The following is a 22,701-nucleotide window of genomic DNA, read 5'->3' as shown; positions in this document are numbered from 1 at the left end:
ATATTTGTTGCATTGCATTTGCAAAAGAGTTAGGAAAGAGCCCTGGTTGACAGAGTTAAGTTCCTTGCCCAAAATAGTTTTTGTTTTTGTTTTTGTTTTTTCAATTTAACACAGTTAATTAAGTAACCAATATTAACTGCAAATTAGCTTTCATTTTTTTTAATATGAAAAATTGAAGATCTCATACAAACCAAATTCATGGAATATTTTCTTTAGTGTTGAATATTTTCTAAGTAGCCATAGCATTTTTATATAGCAAACGAAACCAGGTCTTTTGATGAGAACTGGGATTTCGAAATGCGGATGGGGAGAAAGCAGGAGGGGAGGACAAATTAGAATCTGGTATGCTATGTACTACTTACCTTCAAAAGTCAAATAAAACTTTCCTCTGTCAAACCAAACGAGGGAAGGCTGTTCATTCTCTGTATGGCCAGGAGTTGAAGCGGGATGGGGAAGGTTAAGGAGAAGGAGAGAGAAGGACACAGTATGAGTTACAGAGCAGGTCATTAATCTCACTATGGGGGAGGGAGGAGGCACTGCATGCCATTAGCGTGCAGGAAAAAAAAAGGGAAGGCTGGCAATCATCTTTTTTTTTTTTTTTTTTTTTTTTAGTTCAGGAAACAGAAAGCAAAAGCAAAGCTATGGAGGCCTGAAGGGATGGGCACGTGTGGCTGGTAGCTTGGTACTTGGTGCTTGTGCGCACGGAGCAGAAGTCTTCCTGGCCATGCAGGGGCGTCAGCGTATTTTAACTGCACTAGTTTGGGCAAACTGTCATTCAGCAATTGCTGTGTCCATTGCACCTTCAATGCCATCCCCTTCTTTGTTTTCAAAAAAATAAACTCGGAGTTATGGGTTATATAAAACTTAGCTTAGGCTTTAAATGACAACAGCATTGCATATAAATTGAAAGTTCATGGAAGATGTCATATATCTTCCGTCCCCTCCCCTGAAATCATCTTAGGCATCCAGACACAAAACACCCTTTACCTACATACCAAAGAGAAAGCAAGGTTACTAATGGTGCTCTATTCTATCCTAAATTAAAAAGACATCACTGAACAGGTAATTCTGAGCAGTTAAATTATTCCTTCCTTTGTAAATTCACAAAGCAATAGCATCCCACCTTTTTTGACCCTTTTCACTGAGAAACTGTCATGCAACCTGCTGCTTTTTAATATGGTCACTTAAAAAACATTTCAGTGGCATGAGTTCCACGATGAACAGTAGATAGATAGTGCATCTGAGAGGCACTGGACACTCATGAGGTGAGTAGCATGTCCATGAAGTTTAGCGTTCAGATGGCATAATGGCTTGGATTTTTAAAGTCTAGATATCTAAAAATCACTCAGCTAGCACCATACCTGCAGGCGTTTCACAGCGCCTTTCAAACGAGGGCAGTTTGTCATAAAAAACATCATCTTCTGACACTACGAACCAAAGAAATATAAAGGAATGGAAAACAAAAACACAAATACAAATCTCAAATGAAATCAAGCAGCACACTTTACTGATCGAAACACAGAAATGATTTTGATGGAAAAAGGAAACAAAACCTAAGACACTGTGATTATGGACAGGGTATAAAAAGTGACGTGCTTATTTCATGATAAGTCTATGAGAAGAAACTGAAAATTTTAAAATGCCGGGTTTTAGCATCTGTGAATTCGCTGAAGTCAGCTTCATGGAAGAAATCATGCTCCTGCCTTTTCAGGGAGTTGTTAAAGGCATTATCATTAATAATTGACTTGTGCAAATGTATTTCACTCAGACGCAATTCTCAAGTGGCCAGACATATGTCCATCAACAGAAACTCCTGACATAGTGCTGACAGCTCGGTGGGATCACCCCACATGCACCTTCCTCGCCATGGGGAAAGAGGAAGCTTTTACCGAGACCATAAAAATGCAACACTATAAATCTGAGGTCCCTGAATGAAGTATCCCATTTCAGCTCCATCAATATCCAAATTTAGTTTGTCTTGCACCTGTCTTTGGTAGTTATGGATGGGTAATTTTGAACAGCATGATTGTAATTCCATAATTGGCTCTGGAAGCAAGCATCATCAAATGTCTTTGTAAACTGGTCACAACAGTTGCTCTGAACCCCAACCATTCCAGATCTTTGCATGTGCTCTCCCTTCTCACCAACAAACAAATGTAGATAATTGAAGTTTTACTCTATTTGATTTAGATCAATCAATGCCACAGGTCTGAAGGGTTATAACTTTAATAGAAAATTGAGTAAATTCTGTACAAAGAGCAATGAGGGAGATTCTTCCTTACAATGCAGAGAAGTAAGATAAAGAAATGAATGAGGGTAGTAAAATTACTTCATAAACAACATCTCTTGGAAAATAGTCTACTAGCTTGCCTCCTAGACTTAGTAAGGCAGGGAAATTGCTTCCTTGCAATTCTTAGGGCTCTAGGATATCACCTGTCAATCAGTTTTTATTCATACATGTGGCTTCCTTGGTGGCTAGAACAAATGAATGCAACTCCTTTAATATCTGTAGGAGAGGAGAAGGAACCAGCACTAAAGCCGATGCTCTGTATCTCCAGGAAATCGGAAGTGAAACAGGAACCTTGGCAGAAACTGAATGTTAACAGTGCTTTTTCATACCTGCTGGTGGGGAATGGTGGAGAATATTCCTTTCTTTTGAAAAACTAAATTTCTATTTACAATCTCCTTAAAACAAGGAGCCTCCAATTCTGCCATTTGTCCTTTGAGTTGAAGTTACAAAAGAATAGTTCATAAGGGTTGAATAGCATGCTAAAAAAATTTTTTTTTATCATCGTTGTGGACATTGAGGGCTTAGAAGCAAATGTACTAAATCAATCAGGGAACTTAAAAAATGCGTCACTGGGTAACTCTGTGCTGGATTTAAACAAGGGTAGCACTCAAATTAAGTACTGAACAAAATTGTCCTTAAGAACGAACCATGGAAATTGTCTCAAAAGGATCTGGGATGGGGACTGGCCAGACAGCTAGCACTGGAGACAGGCTTTCCCACCCCCACCCCCTCCAAAAAAAAGCAGAAAGAAGAAAAATACTAAAATTAAATGTGGGTATTTTAAATTGAGATTAAGAATACCCACCTCCAAAGGTCTTTCTTTTTGTGCAGAATAATTGATGTTAATACAGATTTTTTTTTTTTTAACAAGATTATCCAAGTCAGAATTGCCACCCAGCTTGGAAAGACAAAGGCTTGGAGGAAATATTTCAAGTTTTAGATGTTATGGTTAATATTCCAGTACTGAATACAAATCACTTTTGCTCAAAGCTCTACACCAAAGGAAGCATCAAAGTCCAGCTGATACTTCCTTTGGTGTCCATGAATGTCCATTCATTACAGATTCCTGAGATGTTAAAAATGCAACTAAAAATGCATAATCAACAGTGAAGGAATATAATTAACAGTGAATTTAACAATAAAGAAAGATTGTTTTTATGGTGGCCTTTTTGTATTGGGGTACCAAAAGAGGGTTTTGCTAACATCTTAAAAAGTGACTATCACCCGTAGAAATAAAAAATAATAAATTGGATATTTACAACTAGAGATAATTCCCTGTTCATCTCTTAATGTCTAGGAGTTTGTTTCTTAGAATAACTTCAAGCATTTTCTCTATTTGCATATTAGTATTCAGATTTTTTTCCCAAAATCAAACAGTGAAGATCTTGTGAGCTTTTTTCAGTATAAAAGGAGTTTATTGTATTTCATTGATTCTAATCTGTGCACTTTTTCACATTTTAACCTCTCTGAAATTGAGATGGGTCTTAAAATCAATATAAGAAAGTATTGCACCTTAACTCAGTTGGCAGCCCTCCCCTCCCTTTCTCAGTCACACATGAAATGATAGTGCATCTCCTATTGGAAAGTATCTTAAATTTAGTGAAGTACAGCTGCAAGGGAACACTTTATTTTTTGAATGTGACAGTGCACAGAAAGTCTTCTTTTCAGATGTGGCATCAGATTTACTACTTTATAAATCACGGGTCTCATGAAAGATTTTACGCTCAAAGCCTTTCAGGGGCATATCCTTATATGACTCGTTGTGTAGGAAAAACAGACTTGCTCTTAAAAAGTTAGTTCTCAAATTATATTAAACTTTGCAATAGGCAAGTATAAATCATTAAGTGCAAAGTTTCCACCACACTTGCCCAAATTTTGGCACAAGTGTCTCAGAAAATGCAAAAAAAAAAAAAAAAGTATTGTGGTGATGGAAGGGACATGTTGAACCACCAATGTCAGGAATTTGCTGTTGAAATTCTCTGTCTCCCTCAAGCCATTTGACTACATTCAGTTGACATTCCAAGTCAGTCATGAACAAAGCATATCCTCTCCAAAAAGACATTTACCAACACTGCACAAGGTCCTGCTGGGCTGTCATTGACAGCGTATGGACTTCAGAGAGAAGTGGCTGTCAGGCGACCCGCAGCAGCAGGAAATACAGAACAAGACAGTGAGGAAGATGAAAACCAAATAAAAATAACAGAACCAAACAGATTAAATCAGAATGCTCCTCAGCAATGAAGCAATGTGACTGTCCTCTCAGGTGACGTTTTTCTTTTTTCAGCCTCTCTGTGGTGAAAGAATGCAGCCTTAGCTGGGTTAAGTATCAAAGGCACTGGCCAGGATTTGAGATTTCTGCAGCGGAGAGCATAAAAACACATTGCACAAAACACAGACACAGTTCCAATTCCCTGTGTGTGCAGTGTTCTCTTTGAATTTCAGAGTCGAAGGAAGATGTTAGATGGTCATCTGAGGTCACTTGAGGTCTGCGTTCTGAGTGACAGTTTATTATCCTAACTTTCCTCTCTGACCAACCAGCAAAATCACATGGAGTGAGTGGAACAAACGATCTTGAGGAAAAAGAGCAACGGAAAAACAACAGAGCGGGAGTGGGGGCAACACTGTAGCCATGAGGAGTATTAAAGAGACTTCAAAACGAAGGTTGGGTGTTACAGAAACAAAACAAAACAAAACAACAACAAAAGCCAGAGAGAAATGAGCTAATAGGCACCTAAAAATAGGGAGCCCCAAATTGCCCCAACTGGTGATGCAGATAAAGAATAGACTTGGCTGTATAAATAATGTTAAATATCTGTCTGTGATATCTGATGCATCATACAAAATTGGATAGCTGGTTCTTTTTCACCAAATCTGAAGAATTCTTTTGAGCTGGTCTGATTAAAAATATAGAGCACATGATATGATTGGATTTCTCTTTGGGGGCCTAAAAGGCACACCTTAACTTACTTCCCCGGGATACTGGGGATTTCTTCCCCAGAAGAGCTTCAGGCTTTGATCAAATTACTTCTCACGTGGGCAACTCTGTAGCGTGCTCTCTTTGGCAAGTAGCAGCAGGAATTTATTTAGCTTTGGTTAATGATTCTCCCAAGCAATGCAGGATGGGCCAGCTGGTTTATAATACGGGAGACTTGGCAGAAGTCAGGACAAGAAAGGAAAACAACGGGGAAAATGAAATGGGAAAGCCCAGGTCGGAGACACCATGCAAACGTGAGAGGCAGCAGGAGCCAGGAAAGGTGGGGAAAGAGGTGTAGAGAGAGACCAGCCTTGGGAAGAGGGCAGACGCTCCAGGCAAAATGAGGCATTTAAACCTGGGAAAACCATCCAGCTGAGCAGCCAATCTCAACTCTTCACTTTCATCACACCATAAGGAAAGAGGCACAAAAGGCATTTACTGAAAATGCCAGCAGTGACTTATTTCTTGGGGAAAATTGACCACACATCACTGAAAAGCACTAGAAAAAATGTCAGAAGCTTTTCTCAAGTCCCACAATGCCCATGTTTACACCATCTGTCAACAGAAGGAGAACCAAAGTGATGAAGAAATGGAAGCTTCAAGAAAATAAAAGTTCTAAATTTTGTGATTTCTCATGTGTCACACCGTCAGAATTTAAATAAACGCTCTCCCCTCAAAGGAGACTATTTGCATTCTAAGAAATAATATCTAAATTACAGCATCTTACTTGACGATTTCTTCTTTATTTTATGAATAGCTCTGTATGGAAACAGCCTAAGAGCATTCCTGCAAAACACAGGTGTTCGTATCCTTTTGTTTATTTGCTTAGTTAAAGCACTTTGCCTTCTTTGCTGAGAAGGTGCTTTTAAAAGAAGAGTCAGATGATAGTAGCAAAACACACAGCAAAACAATTTTGACCAGAAACATAAGACTCTAGGGTTTTCAGATCATTAAAAAAATTGCCAGTCAAAACCACAAATGGATTAAAAGAGAGAAGATAATTTTTACCAACTGTGGGAGTAGTGGCTGCACTCAAGGAATTAGTGGACGATATGGAAGAAGTGCTTTCAGCCCGGGCAAGGGGTGCTATCGGAGGAGGGCTGGAAGAATGTATGGGAGGGCTGAAAGGTCGGGGCTGCGGGGAGAAGAAGAAAAATGGAAAGTTAGAGTCACGGGTCTTCGTTCCATATTTTGAACATTTCCCAGCCCCAGATATGACAACTCGGGTTCTTAAGAGGACTGGTGGCACCATTTTTACCATGAAATTGGTTATATCTATATAGGAGCTTGTGGATGGTGCTAGAGGAAACTTAAACCATAATGCGCTACACTCAACAGGTACCTCACATTTAGAGAAGCTGAGGTCTGGGATGCGGTCAGTGATGTTTCAGGACGGTAGACTCACATGCCCTCAGGGACTAAGCAAGTAACATAATATGAGAGTTCATACCCACTTAAAGATATCTGAGTACAAAATATTGTACTGTGCTATCTAAATCAAGTATCATGGATGTCACCAGTCTGTGACTCCTATGTGTGGTTACCAAGGAAATTTACCTCTGCTGGAAGTCTTTTAATTGTTCACACAGAATGTTTTCCACCTCTCAGACTTAAAACACACGTAAGAATCTTCCAGAAAAAACTCACTGGGCCACCATCCTCCTTTTTATTCATGTAGTGTGCCTACCACCAATATCTCTGTAGTCTGGGGACAGAAATCAGGACTTTCCCTCCCTTTGAGTCTTCCAAAGTCAGATCCATATGATGAAAAGAAACACCTCCTATTCTTAAGGATTTAGCGCAGCCAAGCATTACTATCTTAATTTGCATCAAATCCACTAGAGAAGAACTGAGGGCCCCAGGGTGCTGTCCCACCATTTTAGACCTTGGCTTGAAAGGTTGTAGAGATTTGAGGATGACTGAAATGTACATTCTTGCTGCAGTGACAATGTTTTAGATGCCACCCGGCAGGGCCATTTGGACAAGTACTGTAAGGCTTAGACCTGAAGTTACGATGACCCGTGTTAAGGCATTTTGGCTCCTGCTGGTCATTCCCACTGGACGTTTCTGAGCCAGCCAGGGCAGAAGGGAACATACCACATCGCCGACTCCAGGCTTCCCTGGAGGTAGCTTTGCCCGAGACGGAGGCCGGGGAGGAGGCGGAGGTGGGGTGGTGCTACTGCAGGGAACCAAGGGGGTGGCTGGCCGAGCAGGGGATGATGCACCTGAAAAAACAAGCTGGCATTAAAAATGGCAAGAAACTTAGGTGGCCAAAGTGCTGTCATCATTTGGTCCCGCCCTCCCGGCTCCCACTGCACAGCGTCAATCACCACACTTCCTTCACTTCAGCAGTTAGTAAGGTCAGCACTGGAGCACATGGGGTTTTGGGGCTTTTTTGGGTTTTTTTTTTTTCAATAACGAAAAAAAATCACTCAGTTGAACTATGGTTGATGGCAGAAGCTGAAGCTCATTGCCTTTTGTTGTCATGTGACACCCAGGGAAAGGTAAATCCTTTTATTACTCTCTGTGACGGAAAGTATATTCTTCAGACCCTTTTGGCTGGCTGGGTGGGTAGCTTTCATTTTCACCATGCACACAGCCAACTTAGGAAAAATTTTCTTGATTTTTACATATCCAGAATTTATGTCCAAGATGAAAATGGAAGTTCGAACTTGAAAAAAAAGAATGATCTTTCACATTTTATATACATATACATATATACATACATATATATATATATTATATAAACATGTAGAAGAGCATTATCCTTTTTACTGTGCTTCGAAAACATGAGTGTTAACTTTGTAAATGTCAGCAAACACTGGATGGTAAGCAAAGGGACAAACTGTAAGAATGGAAATCAGATGTTACGTGCATACTTTGTGTGTAGTGTCTTAACGGAAACACGTTGAATTTAGAGGATTTTATCTTTTGAAGGACGATGTGTGGGAATCTGTCTACGGAGAGGTTGCCCACGATGATTTCTGTGGTAATTTTTTAAAGAGCCTCTTGGATTTACTTTTCTGGCTGTCAATGACAAGCATGAGAAACACAGAGGACACACAGAGGCCGGCATGCACACTAATCAGCACACCAGGAGGGTCTCTGGCCTCGGGGGGCCGCCTATCTTCAGTCATAGTCTGGGATACGAGGGTCAATTGCTCAGCAAACAATCTTAAGAAAGTCAAATCAATATTCCACACAGTTCTTATTAGTCAGAAACGTTCCAGCTACTCCTGAGGTTTTTTCCACTTTGGTTTGAAGCACAGGTGTCAAATTATTCTAAGAAATTCTGCTCCAGGAAAGTGCCCGCCCCCTCCTCACCTCCCCGCCAACCCACTATAAATCTCTGCCGTTTGGATAATCCTAGACCCACACCTCCATCTCCAGATTTTCACACTAAGGAGCTTTGAAGGTGAGCAGCAAAACCCAGCATCTCAGCATCTGCTTTCATCCTAGGAGAGTCCTTGGGGATGAACCTTGCTCCTTTGTTTAAACAATTTGAAATCTCGCGTGTGTTGTCTTTCTTTGTGCTGTTTATTTTAAGCATAATTGCATTAGTGTGAAACCCCACTAATTATTACCACCCATCCCTTCCGCTGCCTCCTCTCCATCACTACCACCCTTTCACTGTATTCTCACTTTTTATTTTATTGGGCCAACATCTCTGCTAGGCCCATGAAATGCATTATCTTATTTTCTGCCCACAGTACGCTTTGGAGGAAGGTACTTCTACTGTCTCAGTGCAAACTAAAGCTCAGAGATACTCAGTAACTTGCTCAAGGTCACAAAGCTCAAATAGTTTCTTTAACTCCAAGCCTGAGCTTTTAAATGCAGTGTCTTGTGGACTTTGGTGGTCTTCAGCCTCACATTTTGCACAAAGCCTGGTCTTATTTTGGCACGGGCAGATTGCATGAATTTCTCTCAAGATAAATATTCTTAGTCTTCGGCTAATCTTCCCTTGAATAAAGAATAGGGTACACTTTGACAGGTCCCACTACAAATAGATTTTCACCCAGAATATTTTCAGAAAACAGAAGTGATAGCAAAGAGATGGGAAATGAACCTTTACACGTCTTTGTCAGGAAGTTCTATGGGGCTTTTCGGTGGGGGTTCTACTTCGCTGGGAACCCGTGCTGTAGCAGTGGTTCAAAATGTCTATCCAAGGGTCTGTTTCCAAGAAACAGTCTTCTGAGTCAATTTCGGGAAAAGGTCAGCTGCTTATCCTTTTCCTACAAGTTCCAGAAGGGAAATTAAAAAAAACCCAGTTTCAGTAATACTTGGGCAAGTAGTAAAGGGGTGTCATCCAAGCGTGTGGATTATTGAAAATACTGATGAGAAGTCAGAGGATCTGAGTTCTGGCCCCGCCGACCTCTTACCAGTTGTGGGACCTTCACCTTCCTGAGCCTCAGCTTCCGGTTTTAAGAAATGAGACCTGTTTCTATATGGAAAGTAGTTGTAACAGTTGAAATGGAAAATGCTTATTAACGTATTCACTAAACTGTAAAATGCCATGATGTTGATGGTAAAGATTGTGTTTTTTGTTGTAGATTCAACTAAAAACAAAGAAAAAAAGAGCTGGTTCACTCATTTCCTTTTCCTTTTTGGACATCCTGCTCAACTCACTTTTTCTTCACCGAATTGATTAATTGATTTGTTGTGCAGTTCAAAGCCACCAAGGGAATGTTTAAGAAGCAAAACCTTGCTTGGCAGAGCCCACCAGTTCAGTGGAGGGTATTTCACAACTGAACTAAAGCTTCCCGTGCTTCTGTGAGATTACACAATTATTGTGTATTGTAAGGGTGTAGAGGGTTATTATCTTTACGTCTCTCTCCTCATTCTTTGATCTTCAGTTATCCTTTTATTTCCCCTTCAAGCAGTGTTTGTTCCCAAGAACGATGCTGGAAAATAACTGAACATCGTTTAACTTCAACATATACATTATTTGAGTTTTGTGAGTTCCAAAAAGTTGGCAACCTTTGACCTGCTCTCAATCCATCTGCTGCTCTCATCCTGAGGTTCCATCGTAGCTTTTTTGGTAAACCCTGAGAACCACATTTAACGACAGCTTCAAATTGCATCTGTGTGTGTTGTGTGTGTGTGTGGTGGGGGTGGCACAGGGATCGAGGGCAGCTGGGAAGTGGTAAATGGAACCCAACAGATCTGGGATCAGACAGATCCTGGCTTTGCTAGTTATTAGCTTTGTAACTGTGGCCAAGTTCTGTCTCTGAGCTTCCGTTTCCTTGCCTGTAAAATGAGGCTGATACATCACAACGTTGTGAGGAGAATCAAATGAATTAAAATATACGCACTTCAAAATATCTAAAGACTCAAACACCCTTTCCCAAATTCTGTTTCTTAGAACACAATTGCATCACATTTTGGAGAAAGTTTTAAATATGTATGGGAATGGTTTCATACAAAGTTTCTTTTTTGGTGAACAGTTAAAAGCCCTAAAACAGTCCTGTCCAACAAAGCATTCCACATGATGAAAATGTTCTAGATCAAGTGCTGTCCAATAAGATAGCCATTAACCACTCGTGGCCACTGAGCACTGCACTGTGCTGACTGCATCTAAACAACTGATTTTAATTTTAATTTTAATTAATTACCATTAAGATTAAAATAGCCACAAGTGCGTGGTGGCTTCTACATTGGACGCTGCCGTTCTAAAAAGACTTGTAGTTAGGAGATATATTTAATTCAACCCTTGGTAGCTCAAATTCATTTGTTTATGGGTATGTCTGTGTGTATCTGGTGGGTTTAACAACTTTTAATATTGCTTTAGTTTCCCCAGTTGGAAACTGTTGCACTGAGCAATCTATCTTTATTAAACTCTTTTTCCCTGGCCTCCAAACTTGCTGCGGGCCATTTCTCCACTCCACCCCTAGGCACACAGCCCACACAGGAGAAGTGATAGCCTTTGCCAAGAATCAGGGTCTGCATCCCAGGGAAGCAGTGTTTTGGCCAAACTATGTATTTTTAACTTTTGCCGTAAGGAAATTAAAGTTCTTGTTGCAAATTCTTAAACTCCATCTTTTTCCACAGCAGGTAACTCTTCTGATTCCTGAGGCTGTGAGTACTGCCTGAACTCAGTCAGTGATTATCATGTCGCTGTGAACAAAACTTTAAAAGTAAGCATAATGGTATCCAATTAAATATAGTCTGAGAAGTACAGGAAAAGTTCTTCTCATCAGGTTACGTGTTAGTAAAAGCAGGCAGTGACAAGCCTTGGTAATCACTAAGACATGAGACCATAGCCTATTGTTTTGATCCTAACTTTACATTTCTGCCCGTCTGTGTGTATTTCATTAATAAAAGATTAAGGAGCAAATAAACTGGGACTTAATTAAGGAGATAATGATGCAAAGTTTTATTTATTCATGAGCTTCATTGGCCCAGTTCAGTCTTCCACTTAGAAATTCAATCTTTTAATACCAGCAAAGTATAGTTTTTTTTTTCCAGCTTAATTATTAAGAATCAATAGTACTTACTGGTAACATTTTAAGGTAATTTTAAATAAAAGTCTGGAAGCTAAAACATTAAAACAACAACAAAGCTCCCAAGGATCCTGGAAAGCAATCTGTGCAGTATAGGTGGGTCTCAGTCTTAATTAAGTTTAAGTTTTTTTGTCACTAAACCTTACAAGCATGCCTGGGGGGCATAGCGGTTAAGAACACAGGTTTGGGATCAGACAGACCTGAGAATGAATCCCAAGTCTGTCACCTACAGCTGTGTAAAGCTGGGCAAATTACTTAACACTCACCAGCCTCAGTTTTCCAATCTGCAAGATGGGGAAAATAAGAGTAATTACTATATGGGCTTGTTGTAAGGATGAAATGATGCACGTAAAGCACCTGACATTGTGTCAGGACAAGAAACTGTGGCTGTTCTTACTGACAAAATGAAGGCTCTCCGAGGTCCTATGGTTAAGAAACCTGTTGATTTTGTTTTAACACAATGTTTTCCAAACTAATTTGAGTACTGAATTATTTCTCCCTTTTTTTGGAGGAGGGGAACCCCTAACGATATAAAACACTGGTTTTCTGTGCAGTACAGGTGACTCCAGTCCTGTCCTTGACCAGCATGGACGCTCTCACTGCAAAGCACGGAGCAATTTGCAAACACAGAGTGAGCACTGAAGGATTCTGCATTGAAAATGGAAGCAATGATGACTACTAGAATAGGGACAGATGCCTTTTCTTTCTGCCTCTTACTAGATTTAAATAACTTAAACTTGGCCGCCTCTTTCAAAGCAAATAAAAACCAAATAGCCATTGACATCCCTGGGAACCCACAGAACAGGAGGGAAGGCACTGGACGATCTTGGCAGACAAACACCGGCACCAGTGGAATAAACGATACGGAAGAAAATGCGTTAGAAAAATCTTGATATTTCTTTGGTATGCATGACAGTTCCCATCCTTTCATAATCAGAGAACAAAAAATGAAGCTTCAAATAAGGAAAACGAAAAAATCAGATTCAGTATTAACATTTGCATTTAGAGTCCCAAAATGGACATTTCTGATCAACTGTCCCCTCACCTGTCACCATACTTAGAGTGGACCTCACAGGCTGATGAGCATGTTAAATGAGGAAATCAGACAGCGGTTCATTTCAGTGGCAGCTCAGTTAGGCTGGGGATGCAATGAAGCATCCTCTTTCTTGCTGTCCTCTAAAACCTCCTTTTCAAACCCTACTTCTTTTTCTCTGAAGTAGTTAGAGGGGTTGACACAGTTCTCCTTCAGTAAGGAAAAAGAAAAAAGAAGAAAAGCAGAAGAAAACACAGTGACCTACAAAAACTAGGGCTCCTAAAAAAAATGCAAACAGATTTATGTAAGTTGAATAATGTCTGAGGATCTAATGTATAACATGATGACTATAGGTGATAACACTGTATTGTGTGATTGAAATATCTTAAGAGAGTAGAGCTTTAATGTTCTCACCCCCAAAAAAATACGTGAGGCGATGGACTGTATTAATTAACTTGGTGGGAGGAATCCTTTCCTAATGTATATGTACATCATATCATCACATTGTGCACTTTAAATATCTTATAATTTTGTCAATTATAACTCAACAAAGCAGAAAAAACAAAAAAACAAACAAACAAACTAGGGTCCCCATAGAAGTATCTGACAAGGAAATCAGACATTTAACATGAAACTCCTTTGCTACGAAACTTGTCTTTCTAGAAGTTTCCTGAATTCTAAACAATGACGTCACAGCTTTCTTTAAAAAATATACACTTCTTAACTGCAGAGTGGAAAGCAGGGCACTCCTAGGGGCTGGGAGCGCAGGGCGGGACACATCCACAGACTTGCACTATGACTGCGAGCATTCGACGGACTGGGACATGCCACGGGGCACAGGACACCCAGACCAAAGGAGGGATGGCTGAAGCTCTAAAGCCAACCGCCAGGCAGGAGGAGGGTGGTGCTCACACTGCAGCAGCCACGGCCATTCCCGGTCACACGAAGCACACGCAAACAGTAAGACGTACCACTGGCGGTCCCCGTACCACTGCCCGAGCCGGGTCCGGGGGACGAAACCACAGTCCTGTAGGTGGGTGGTGGTGGGGGAGGCGGAGTTGCTCTCTGTCCCAACCCAAAATCTTTAGGAGATGAGATTGTTTCTAAGTAATCATCTTTAATGAAGGTCTGCTCAGCGATTTTCTTCTGGACTTCTTCTAAATTGAGCGGCGATGGTACATTGCGAGGAGGACCTGGGGGTCCTGGGGGGCCCGGAGGGCCAGGAGGGCCCGGGGGGCCTGGTGCTGGGGAGTCAGCTGGGTTGTCTGATGCAGCTGGTGGAGACACCACCTTTTCCCTTGGAGTCAACTCTGGAGTGACACGTTCCGGGGACGTATCAGAAAAATGGACCCACTTTTCTTCTGTATTAACAGCAACAGACTTGGGGGACAACACTGGCCCAAAAATGCTGTCCAAGTCATTGATTGATGGTAGTTTTTCAATTTTGACCTCTGTGGCTGACTGGTCATTTCCTGTGGTTAAAGTAGTTGATTTTAAACTTTAATTGAGCTTGTTAAAATTATTGGTATGGGGAGTGGGAGGGATGAGGCAAAGCCTGGTAGGTTGCCTTGTGAGTTTTCTGGGTGGGCATATCTCATGATGAAAAAATGTCTTGATATGGAGTTGAAGGGGAGGGGATGGTTCCCTGCCCCTACAAGGTCAGCATCACCTTTCTTGCTACTATTTACCCTTAGTGTGGGGTGACCGGCTTAGCTACTTCTGCCCTCACTGAAAGTGCCGAGCACGCAGCTGCCCTCCGAGGCTGCCCACAAGTGTGCAGAGTGTGGTCATTTTGAGAAGGCAGTGTTAGGTTCACACAGAGGTACAGGCTCTGGGACCGCAAATTCCAAAAGGCAGGTCCCTTCTGAAAAATCTGGCCTACTGAAATACATGGGATCCAACAAAAAAAGAATTGATAGCTGAAAGTAACCTGCATGTTTGATAAAGATTGTCTAGCCTAGCTCACTGAATGAGAATGTTTGGTGAAACTGATTATATTATCTGTTAGTTGAAAAAAAATAATCACATCATAATTAGCTGAATATCCTCCATCCTGAACACACCAGAAACACAGCACAACGTTGACTTAAAGGGATCTCCCCACACATATACTTACAAACACACATGTGTACCCCACACACCACACACCACACACAGAGGGACTGAGAAGACATTTACTACTCATTAGGACTGTTACATATATACCTGTTTAATAGGGAAGAAGATTATAAAAACATCTTTATAGTTTCTTTTTTTCATCAAGTCTAACCTGTTAACATCACAAGCATAACTGGTATATATATCTGTAGCCATGAAACAGAAAAGTCTGTTTTGCTTAAGAATTAGCATCAGCTAATCTTTTTAATTCTTATCAGTAATAAGGGAAAAAAATTAAAATTACCTTCTACAGATCAGCAGGAAATACTTGACAACAACTGAAATGTGAGGAAGTGTACTTTTTTTCAAACCGAGGTTATTCAAATGAGAAATTGTTACCTAAATAATTGCAAGGCATGAGCAGAAGCCACTTTACCTTTAAATAACCTTTTAGCTCTAAGAGCCGGCTTAGCATTTCCATATTTCACATTTGGAGAGAGTTAACCTTCAAGGTTCCAAGGCTACGTACGGATAAACGAGATAGCCCACAATGTTTACCGCTTTGTTGCTGGTAGATTTATTTATCTCTAACATAATCATGGAAATACAAGGGGCCAGCGTGATTTGAACTTGCCAGCACCTTTACCTGTGACACTCTGGATGACTCTCTGTGGGTTTGAGTCAATATGAGTCTCATAAACGACTCTGTCCTGTGTTTGCTCTTGTTGATAAATGCCCCACTGTAGCTCTCAGTGCCTAAATAGCTGAGGGTGACACGGCAGAGGTGATAAAGAACTATGTTCTGAGGACCCAGACACATAAAGTAACTACTACCTGCTTTTGATTTGCTAGTCCAGTACCACTGGGTAGATTATAAATTGTGGGAATATGTAGTATTGACTTTAACAGATGGTAGAGATGTGCCTTAGGAATTATCTGTCTGAAGGCATGCAGCAGTTCCTTGCCATATTCCATCCTCCTCACATCTCTCTTTGCCATGGGGTAATAAATACTCTAATGACTACTGGGAGAAAATCTCCCACCACCCAAGCGTACCTGTGCGTCGCACAGCCTGGGAACCATTTTATTATCATTGTGGACTATATGGTTTTAACTCTAGAAAAACATTTCTCAGTTCTGGGGAAAATGCAAATTATGCCTTGAGAACTTTAAATTTGTGAATAATTCAAATGAGATCCAAGAAAAGGAGATGTCAATGAAACAATGGCTTTTGATACCGAGATTTATTTTTCTTTCATCTCGCAAGTAAATGTGGCCTTCATTCAATGAAATTACCCAGAAGAAAAAAATCAGTTGAGAAAGTGAAACTTTCTGTGAAACCTGGGAGTGACACTTGAAAAGAAATCTGCGTAGTAAATTGTAATTGAAGTAAAGCTAAATGCAAACATTTTCACGTGTTGTCTAGCCCACAGCTTCTGACACAGCAAGGGCGTGTCGAGGTCCCGGGGCACTGCTGCCGATTGCTACACCATCCCAGAACAGAAAAAAACAAAGCTTACCTGGGCCAATTGTTAAGGGGGAGCCTGTTCGGGGTGGGGTGGCTGGTACATTTTTTGGAGGCAGTGGTGGAGGTGCTGCCGAGAGATGAGAAGCCAAGGATCATTGATCACTCTCTCCCTAAGTTACACACTATTCCTTACATGAGCAGAATTTGGGCTTTCATTCACAGCCCTGCTATTGGAAAAGGAACAGTCATTAATGGTCCAAATGTTTTTAAGCTCAAAGCTAAGGGACTGAAGCAGGACTCATTCAGATTCTTCCGCTTTATGATAAGAAATTGTCAAAAGAAAGTCAGATGATAACAATAATCATATCCTTTCATTCATTCCTTTATTCAATAAACCTCAAGCACCAACTAAGTCACCTATCCTGTACTAGGAACTAAGGACATGGGGTTGAATACCAGGAGACTCTGCCCTCAAGGAATTTACAACCAAATGAATGAATATCATGGTCACAGGTAATCACAGTCCAGAGGGTGAGCAGGGAAATGAAAACAGCTTGGGTAGGGGCTCCGGTTAGGGGCTTTAATAGAGTCAGAATATTCTCGCCTGGACTGCGTCTGGAAAGAGTCCTCAAAGTTATATGTCTTCAATTTGGGTATATTTTTGAAAATCTGGGATCAAAATGACTTGAAGAGTGAACAGATGACTTTGGTAAAAATTACAGCTAAAAAAATCTCCCTGAGATAGAAAAAGTATTGTAGTATGCCCCTATCCCAGAGACTCATCCTTCTGAACTGGGCTTATCGCTTTGTGGGCAAAGTTCGGAATTATGATTTCAACAGGTACATTTGTTTTTCTTATTCTTCCTTTAAATGTATGTTTTCTTGTCGCTGGCTGCATTTGGCAGATTCCAAGAGTTCACTTTTCCTTTGGGACCTCTTTCCCCAGCCACCTGGAGTCGGGGTTGAGGGCACGCTGGAATAAGCAGGGTTGATGGCCTTGCTTTGAGATAAATTTGCCCTGATCTCCTGTCTCAGGGTCTGTCTCCCATATGGCATCATTTCTCTTGCTCTCCAATAATCCTTCTTTCCTCTCAATGTGTCCTTTCTATCCTCTGCAGCCTCTTTTGTTCTGTAGAACTAGAATAGACTGTATTTGAATTGGTCACCTCTGTATTGAGTGCTAGCCCATGCTTGGAGCATGGCAGATTCTCTAGCTGAGTTGCTTCTCACTCATATATATATATTTATTCATTCATTGTATATATATACAATGAATGAATAAATGAATGAATGAGCCTGTGGGATGTCAGAAGAAGCTACGATTTAACATTGATTATTTTACTTTGTTTGTTATATTATTCCTGTCTTAACAAACTGTCCTGGGCCCCTTTAACTCTAAAACCTATTAAAATAACAACTCTTCTTAATAGTATACAGTCCAAATATGGCTTACGCAGACTTTCTAAGTGTTGCCTCATTTCACTGTGCAAGCAGACAGTAAAATGAGTCACTTATTTTTCCAGACAGAGTAGACACGTAACTTACTTCCAGTGGGAAAAGGCCTTGTTAACTTTGGCGACTCCGTGCTTGGATTAATTGGTTGGCCTGGACCCCATATCTCAGGCTGATCTAAAAGAACTGGAAATATAAAAAGAAAATTTCCCAGGGTGAGTTCAGCAAAGAAATGCCCTGATTTTAGCACTTAAAATTTCAATTTAAAGTTGAGCTTCCCAGAATTATTTCTGTCTTGCCTCGGTCCTAGCAAATTAATTCAGGGATGTGTTGGTCCTTATTCTTTTCAAGCAGAGAATAGACATAGGAGCGTAGTGTGTGTGTGTGTGCACGTAGAGCTAAATAAAAACTTGCAAAATAGAGCGTCTGCATTCTCTTCCTGGTTGGTCACTTAAGGACAGTCTAAATGTCAATACAATCCATGTACTGACTCTGGCACCCACTTGAAAACACAGGCATCACTCCTGTGGACATTTGTTTTAAGTTGGTTTCTTTAAAGTTTGCTATGAATATGCTTCAAAAATGAAAATGCCTCAATTCCGTACAGTGGTTCTCATCTTTAAAGGACTTTGCAGGGTCTTTAAACAAAATCTTTTACAGCATCATAAAGAGACATTAAATTATTCAAAAAAAAGTTTGATGAACATCTTAAAAGAACCAGAAAAATAAACAACGGCATAGACATCTAAAGTAAATCAGGGCAATGAGGCATTAGGCTTAAGGACACTGAAGCTCATGTTTCTTCTATTTCTTTCATCTGTTCCTTCTGATTTTTTGTTGTTGCTATGGTAACAATGGAATGAACTAGCTCTTCTCAGCACCTATCATGTGCCAGGGTCTATGTAAATACCGCTTGTCATTAGGTTGTAAAACACAGGCTGGGAAGTTAGTTGGATGTGGATGTGAATCCAGCCTCTACAATTACTGTAGGACCTGGGGCAACTCATGTGACCTCTCAGCTTCCTTTCCATCCGTGTAGAGATAATAAGTGACTAAAAGGATTAAAAGAGGTAATATGTAGAAATATAATGTATATAAAATGCATATAAAACACTTATCAAGAGGCCAATAGCTACTATGATACATTTTAGTTCTTACCACACCTCCACCTGGCTGATGTTAATACCATTTTCAGGACAGGAAACCAAAGATCTCAGTGGTTAAACGCCTTGCCCTTCAACATTCATGGTGGAAGTAGAGGCGCTAAGATCTGATCCCAGGCATGTATACTGAACCCCCAAAATGCATATTTCCCTCCCAGGTCTTGTAAACCAATGATAGAAGATTCAACCAAAAAAGTAAGAGTGAGAAGATAGGAAAGGTAAGTGTAGACACTAGAAGGACTAGTATGCTTGGTGCAAATTTTGGTACTTTGCAGAACTTCAGGGGCTGAAATAGCCTGAAGAACAATCAAGCCAGGCTCGCTGACAAGTCCAGGTGTGCATCCCCTCCTCCATCACAAACCTCCGGGATGGTCTTAGCTCCTTTTGGTTTCTAACAAGAAAGCAAACAGTCTCCAAAGATGTGAAGTAGCCGTTTGTTTTTTCCTGGGTTCAGTGGGGGATATCATCCTTGATTTTTAAGAATCTATTTTCTATCTGGCATACCAGTTTCCATACTATTTGGACTTTTTAAAAGATTGGTAGATTCAAATGCAACATATCAAATCCCATCTTCAGTCACTACACATATACATCATGATGCTGTTAAAAGCGAGACTGATCACAGATGAGTTAAAAAGACCACGGATAACTTCACCACAGAGTCACCTTTACTTCTGCATTTTAAGTTGTAGACATTTCAGTCACTGAAGGTATATTTGGAGATGTTCCTTATACATTTTCCTAACTGTATCATTAAGAAATATTCAGTTGTGGCTGACTGCCAGCTGTCTCCCAGGGTCCATGCTCCATTTCTTCTATAGTTAAAATTTTAGCTGGCCAAATGGCCCTGAATTCCTTCTGGTGGGCTCTGCTTGGAAGTGATGTGGTCCCTTCCAGATTTTGCTCTTGTAAGGACTGGTAGTGAATCTTGTTATCCTTAACACTGAAATTTAATTTCCTTCACAACTGGGTCCTGGAAAAATAACATTTTAGGCTGCACATGGTCTGGGCACCCGGTCCAAGGCCTGAGGTGGCACTGGAGTCAGGAAGGCAGGAAGTTCAGAGCCCCCCACACCAGCCCATTAAAAAGAAACCTTCTATTATACACCTGCCATTGTGCTCTTAAATCAAATAACTTTTACACGTTCCATATTACCAACCCCAGATGCTGTAGGTACATGCTTTAGACAAATACATTTCAGGAATAGATTAGATCCCTTTTATAAAGAATTTCTTTTATGTCAGCAAAGTAAAGATGACTTACATCCATCCAAAAAACATCAATTTTTAAAAGTTAAATATTTAATCTAAGAATTTAAAATTCCTAGGGTAAACCCAACAATAACAGCCAAAATGATATTTCTCCCATAACATTTTATTTTTAAGTTGCTAAATGATTCAAGGGCATTCCTGGGTCCTGAGCCTGCAAACAGAGTCTTGTTGTGTGAGCAATCTCAGTGACACCTCCAATGATGAGGTGGACAGGCGAGGAAGTGTGGTCGGGGAGGCTAGATCGCAGTGACAGTAACCACGATGGGGAGTTTGAAGGTCTGGCTCCATGATGATGACCGTTTGGCTCCTAGAGCCCTTACTCCCCGACCAGTAAGCTGCATAGATTTGCTGTAATTCGTACAGACCTCTTTTGAAGAGTGAACTTGTTAGCTATTAGATACTTATGGAGGTAAAATTTCAAATCCTGAAACACTAGAGGTTTGCCAATAGCACCCCTAGATCAGAATTATTCTTTCATGTGCAGATCTGGTGACACATTAAAAATACACCTCAAAACACATACATTTACTCTAGGTAAGTGATGCTTCAATGAAAAGAAGATCCATAGATCTAATATAGAGTCTTTCCTACCTTCTGTCTTCTGTTCATCGAAAGCTGACTCTAATGGTGGGCCAAAGAGGGGGGCAAGCGCCGTGGTGTCATCTGGAGGTTTTTTGCTAAATCACACACATTAAAGGAAAATGTAGAGAAAAGACATATTAATGTTGAAAAGATGTACAAGCTTTCAGATGTTTTTCATGGTCAGGCAGGTGTACGTGTGTGCACTCATGTGCATGTGTGTGTACTCAAGCTTCCAAGGGGCTAAAAAGTATATTTCAGAAGATGTCAACGTATGTGGACAAAAGGGTTGGTAACAGATAAGATGCCTGGTTCTCAAGGGGGGACCAAGGGGCTGCTCCAACAGTGACAGGATGAAGGCGAGAAACTCTTTTAAAGCATCCTGATTCTCTATACTTAGAAGAGGTAATAGTAGAGATAACAGTTTGTTGCAACGCACCTTAGTCTCTGTGATGTAGTTAACGCGGTTTATGATTAGTGGAAGTCAGGCATAGGGAGGGTGGGGAACAAGCCACCAGGCAGTTTGTGTTTGAATAAGAAACTAAGTCCATCAACTTCTAATTTTCCTCCCCGCCCCAATCCTCCAACATAGTAGCTTAGTTGTCACTTCCTAGTACCTTAATACTGCACATCTCAGAAAGAGAAGAGTATTGAGAAATTGGGGGCAAAAGAAGGGTAATATGTTAAACTTGCATCCTTTCTACCAATTATTAATTACACTTATTAACAAAAAGCTGCATCATCTTCTCTATTTCTTACCCAGACCTGATTCCCCTCGTTGGTTCTAACGCGTTGGGGATGTGTGTGTGTGTAGAGTGTGTAGAGTGGTAAGAGGTGAAGGGGAGAGGGAAGGGGTCAGAGAAGGAGGGACGATTAAAAGGATCCAGGCTTTAGATAGAAATAGAAGTCTTTTTTGGAAAAAAAATGTTTATTTGTGAAATAGTTACTTATTCCAAGGAATACACAGTGTAAAATGTTTTGCCAAAAAAAACCCAAAAACAAAATAGAAGAGTCCTTTGGTGTGAGGCAGACAGGATGCATCACAAAGTTGTATTCAACTAAACAGGCTACATACGATTTATAAGGCAACATAATCATATTTCAGATCAGCGTTCCAGACACCAAATGACATCTTCATATAGGCCTTTAACCTCTCATTAGTGAGAGGCTGCTCATTCTGATGGATGTTACTTTAGATGACTGCAGAGTATCTCCCTAAAGGTCTCCCTCAGGCAGCACTTAGGAGAAACGATAGCATATTTGAACCTGCTGTGATGTACACAGAAGGGCAGGCCCTTTGTTATTAGAAGCTGAGAGTTTAGGCCAAAGGAGCTTTGTCTTATTGTTAAGCGTGCACGACGCTGGGCATAAAACACAGCTAACGTTCTTCACACTCACCTTATGAGTTCTGGAGTTGGTGTGGAACGCCTGGGTCTCGCCACTTCTTCGCCTGATGCACAGGACAAAGGAAGTTTTTAGGCTTCTTCATTTTTTTTTTTTTTTTACCATTTTTCTCTTCTCTGTCTTATGAGCTATGTTTGGAAACACTTAGAGATTTGAGTCCCATCAATAAGCAACTCTGTATGAAAACTCTGCAAAACGAATCTAGAAAACAAATTCTCTGCCCTGGCAATACAACAGCCATATATCAGGCATACGTAGTAGCATTTTCTTTGGCATTTGTATAACCTGATTAACCAAGGAATTACCATGATAAGCCATCAAATAGAAGATCTGTACACTGCAGAGCTCAGCGGAACAGCACATCTTTCTTTGAATGTCTGCTGCCTTGATCCATTCTGTTCCCAAATTACCATAAGAGAATACTAAGCCAGGCCATATGTACAGAGTACATGAATCCAGCATTCTCTGC

The 22,701-nt window shown here is 40.6% G+C and overlaps 1 protein-coding gene and 1 long non-coding RNA gene across 13 annotated transcripts in view; one reads left to right on the top strand and one right to left on the bottom strand.

The window, feature by feature from the left end:
• Nucleotides 1-22,701, bottom strand: part of SGIP1 (SH3GL interacting endocytic adaptor 1) — a 184,429-nt gene that overhangs the window by 43,175 nt on the left and 118,553 nt on the right. For 4 of the 12 annotated variants that reach the window (XM_032494518.1, XM_032494519.1, XM_014564620.2 and 1 more), the window contains 7 exons: nt 22,227-22,278; nt 20,841-20,926; nt 17,908-18,000; nt 16,415-16,489; nt 13,769-14,269; nt 7,362-7,489; nt 6,273-6,399 (listed from right to left, as the gene is read on the bottom strand). In XM_032494518.1, coding sequence (XP_032350409.1) covers nt 6,273-6,399; nt 7,362-7,489; nt 13,769-14,269; nt 16,415-16,489; nt 17,908-18,000; nt 20,841-20,926; nt 22,227-22,278 — 1,062 coding nt within the window. Of the gene's footprint in view, nt 1-362; nt 423-1,361; nt 1,428-6,272; nt 6,400-7,361; nt 7,490-13,768; nt 14,270-16,414; nt 16,490-17,907; nt 18,001-20,840; nt 20,927-22,226; nt 22,279-22,701 lie in introns of all 12 variants that reach the window. The other 8 variants (XM_032494524.1, XM_014564626.2, XM_014564630.2 and 5 more) reach the window with 4 other exon arrangements.
• Nucleotides 9,366-22,594, top strand: LOC116668066. Its single transcript, XR_004325144.1, has 3 exons — nt 9,366-11,860; nt 15,811-15,814; nt 22,583-22,594. It is a non-coding gene; the product is annotated as an uncharacterized LOC116668066 (long non-coding RNA).

The sequence above is a fragment of the Camelus ferus genome, chromosome 13, assembly GCF_009834535.1.
Source record: "Camelus ferus isolate YT-003-E chromosome 13, BCGSAC_Cfer_1.0, whole genome shotgun sequence".
Lineage (NCBI taxonomy): Eukaryota > Metazoa > Chordata > Mammalia > Artiodactyla > Camelidae > Camelus > Camelus ferus.
This window is presented reverse-complemented; position numbering and strand designations above follow the sequence as displayed.